The 3,316-nt window shown below is 52.2% G+C and overlaps 1 protein-coding gene across 1 annotated transcript; it reads left to right on the top strand.

Moving 5' to 3' along the window:
* On the top strand, nt 1-2,588 carry LOC119336262 (nascent polypeptide-associated complex subunit alpha, muscle-specific form-like). The gene is made up of 3 exons (XM_037608266.1): nt 1-1,171; nt 1,272-1,385; nt 2,241-2,588. Exons 1-3 carry the CDS (start codon nt 71-73, stop codon nt 2,388-2,390), a joined length of 1,365 nt encoding a protein of 454 aa, XP_037464163.1. The 5' UTR covers nt 1-70; the 3' UTR covers nt 2,391-2,588.
* The last annotated feature ends 728 nt before the right edge of the window (nt 2,589-3,316 follow it).

Here is a 3,316-nt window from a genome sequence, read left to right as displayed (position 1 = left end):
CAACCACTTCCTTCCGAGACCAACCACCACCACCACCACGCAAGAACCGAAGAACTCGGGAGCGCCGACGATGGAGATGATGGCGGCCGACCTCCACCGCAACTTCTTCCTCGCGCCGTCGCCGCACCACCTCGCCGAGCTCCGCATCGATCCCCAGCACTCGGCGGTCACCTTTTCCGCGCCAGGTGGCGTCGCCGGGCCCGGGGGACGCAAGCGCCGCTGCCTCCTCCCGCCCGCTTCGCCGCGCAAGAAGTTGCTGGTTGAGCTCCACCCCTTCGACTCCTCGCCCTCCCCCTCACAGCCGCCTTCGCCGCGCCTCTCCCCGAGCACCGCGCCGCCTTTGCTGTCGCGCACGGGGTCCCCCGCCGGTGACTTCTCATTCCCGTCGATGCGTCCGTGTATCGGTGGTAGCGGCGGCGGCAATGGGGGCAACATCTTCGCGTTCTTGGAGGACACGCCCAGCACGCCGTCTCCGACGGGCTCCAGTGTCAGCGCCCTATCGTTCTTGGCTCCACCGGGGCAGCCGACAACGCCCACGGGCGGCACCTTGAGCGGCGGGCTCACGTTCATGGGTTCGCCACAGAAGCCGACGGCGGGCCCCACTGCCAACGGTGGATTCATGTTCTCGGCTTCGCCGGAGCAGCCGCTCACGCCAGCGAGCTCTTCTGCCGGCGGCGGCCTCGCGTCCTTGTCTACCGAGCCGTCCCTGTCACCCAGGGAATACCACGGCGGGCGCGCCGTGGCGTCCTTCCCTTCCCCGACACACGCGCGCACGGGCTCCGCCGATAGCGGTGGCTTGGCTTTCTTCCCTTCGCCGGGCCCCCCCATCGGGCAGGCAAGTTCTCCGACATCCCCGTCGTTTGTCTTCTCGGCATCGAAGACTTTTGCGCCGCTCGTGCGCAACTCTGGCGGCGGCAGGAAGAAGAGGCCGCGGCGACAACAAGGCATCGTGAGCACGCTCCGCGGGAGCCTGCGGCAGTGGGACCTGCCGCAGCAGGCCATTGAGCCGCCGCAGAAGGTTGTCAAGACGTACGCCTTGGTCACCGCCGGCGAGACCTCCCGCTCCTCCATCCAGTCCGGGTCATCGGCCAGGCCGTGCTGCACGTTCTTCACCTCGCCGGCGAAGGCCACTCCCGCGAACGGCGAGACCTCCCGCTCCTCCCGCAAGCAGGTACTACGATGATTCACCGCTCCTGTTCTTCTGCATCTTGCAATTCTTGATTCCTTTGTCCGTTGCCTCTGAATCTGATGTGCCGATTGGATCGCCGCAGGAGGCCAGGAAGGCCTGCAGTGAGGCATCCAGCTCGACTTCGCCATGCGGGTCGCGCTCCACGTTCGTCCCATCGCCGGCGAAGCATCCGTCAGCTGGGAAGGCGAGCGAGCAGGTAATGCCTTACGCTTTCTGTTGTTCATTTTTCCATTTCATTTCCTGATCAGCGTTGTAGTTTAGAAGCCAAACATACTGTCATCTGAAGCTTATTATCTCATCGGTGTAATTAGCATGCTTGAACATCATATAATTGCTTTGCTTTGTGATCGATCATCATACTGTACTCTCCAGTTCCCCAGGCTTGAACATTTTGGTCAGTGTAACCTGATCATTTCTTAGCTTCTTCATAATTGATTACTCCCTCCTTCCATCTATATAGGGCCTAATGTGTTTTTCAAGACCTCATTTGACTATTGATAAGATTAATAAGACATGAGATGTATAATATGAAAATTATATTATTGGAAGCTCCTTTCATGTACGAATTTGACGGTATGCTTTGTGTAACTTGCATGTCATATATTATTGCTCTAACACTTGGTCAAAATTGGCCTCGAAAAACACATTAGGCCCTATATAGATGGAAAGAGGGAGTAGATACTTTTGGAGACAGACATACTGCTATCTGAAGCTTATGGTCTCATGTGCACAGCTCAACATTTTGATTAGTATACTCTGCATCCTTGACATACTTGAACCTGATCATTTCTTTGCTTAGTGACCGATCGAGCAGATACACTTAGAGCTAAACATACCGCTATCTGAATCTTATGATCTCTGCGAATAAGTTTTAATCCTGTGCCTCATATTTCTTGATTCAAAGATCACTTCAATTAGATGTCTGCAGAACATTCAAAAAGATATCTGCAGAACATTGCATGTGTTTCCTACAGTTTATACAGTTTTCTTAGTTTCTTTCTTCATTTTGGTAAATCTGTTTCCTGATGACATCCTTACCTGCACTGCACAGCATCGGGAGGTGGAAGTATCCAGCGTTGCCGGGGATAGTCCCACTCTCATACCAGCCGCGCCAGCAGCCTGCACCGGCGCCGAAGTGGTGGTGCGCGTGACCTGCGCTTGTGGCGTCCACAAGGAGTTCTGCTTTGACCACCGCCACTGAATAATGCTGAGACTCTGTTTTTGCATTATCGACGGATCGGATTAGTCCGTACTTGGCAGTCTTTTGCGCTTTCCACTCGACTAGCAATTTGCCGTGCCCCTGACCTGATTTTTGGCCAGTTGTAACTGCGTTATTTTGCTTATCAAAGTGGTACTAATAGAGTGGAATTCATCATAGGAATTGAACAATTTTTAGTCAGTCGTATGCAATTTTTAGTCACCGAACTCAGGAAACGCGAATGTGGGTAGATTTCTGTACCCAGTCAGCTACGGTTGGACCATGTTTTCGATGGAGACGTATTAAAGTTGTTCCGACGCAGTGTGGTTTGACCATATTTGACCGTCCAGTTCGACGGAGAAGGACCACATCGGTGACAGTGGGATTTCTCGGACGGTTTTCTGCAAAATTTCCAGTCCCAAATACGTGTCCCTACTAGTTCAACACCAGGTGATTACAATGTCTAACTCTTGGCCGGCCGGAATGGCTTCTCTGGCCCGCCGGAGTTGTCGGTTCCGGCCATGGGGTGGCGCAGCGGCTGCTATGCTTGAGAAGGCGGCCGAGGGGGAAACACATGCACTGCCATCACTCCGTTTTTCATTATAATATACTCCCTCCGATCTCAAGTGTCTCAACTTTATGCAAATTTTAGTATAAAGTTATACTAATATTGAGAAATTTATTTTGAAACGAGGTATGACTCACGGATTTATTGTCACATGCTTATATAGATAGTTTCGTATCGCTTGACACAATTACTCACTGCTCATCATTGATTTGTTTAGCATTTGTTATATGCTAAACGTGATCATTGTAATCACCTGGTATACTAATAGAGGCATTCATATAAAGTTCTCATCGTGATCATAGACTGAGTTATGATTACGTTTAGTTGAAATATGTCATTATAGGAGCATGGTTAATAATAC

This window comes from Triticum dicoccoides, chromosome 7B (genome assembly GCF_002162155.2).
Source record: "Triticum dicoccoides isolate Atlit2015 ecotype Zavitan chromosome 7B, WEW_v2.0, whole genome shotgun sequence".
Classification (NCBI taxonomy): Eukaryota; Viridiplantae; Streptophyta; class Magnoliopsida; order Poales; family Poaceae; genus Triticum; species Triticum dicoccoides.
Note: the sequence above shows the minus strand (reverse complement) of the source record. Positions and strands in the feature narration are given on the sequence as shown.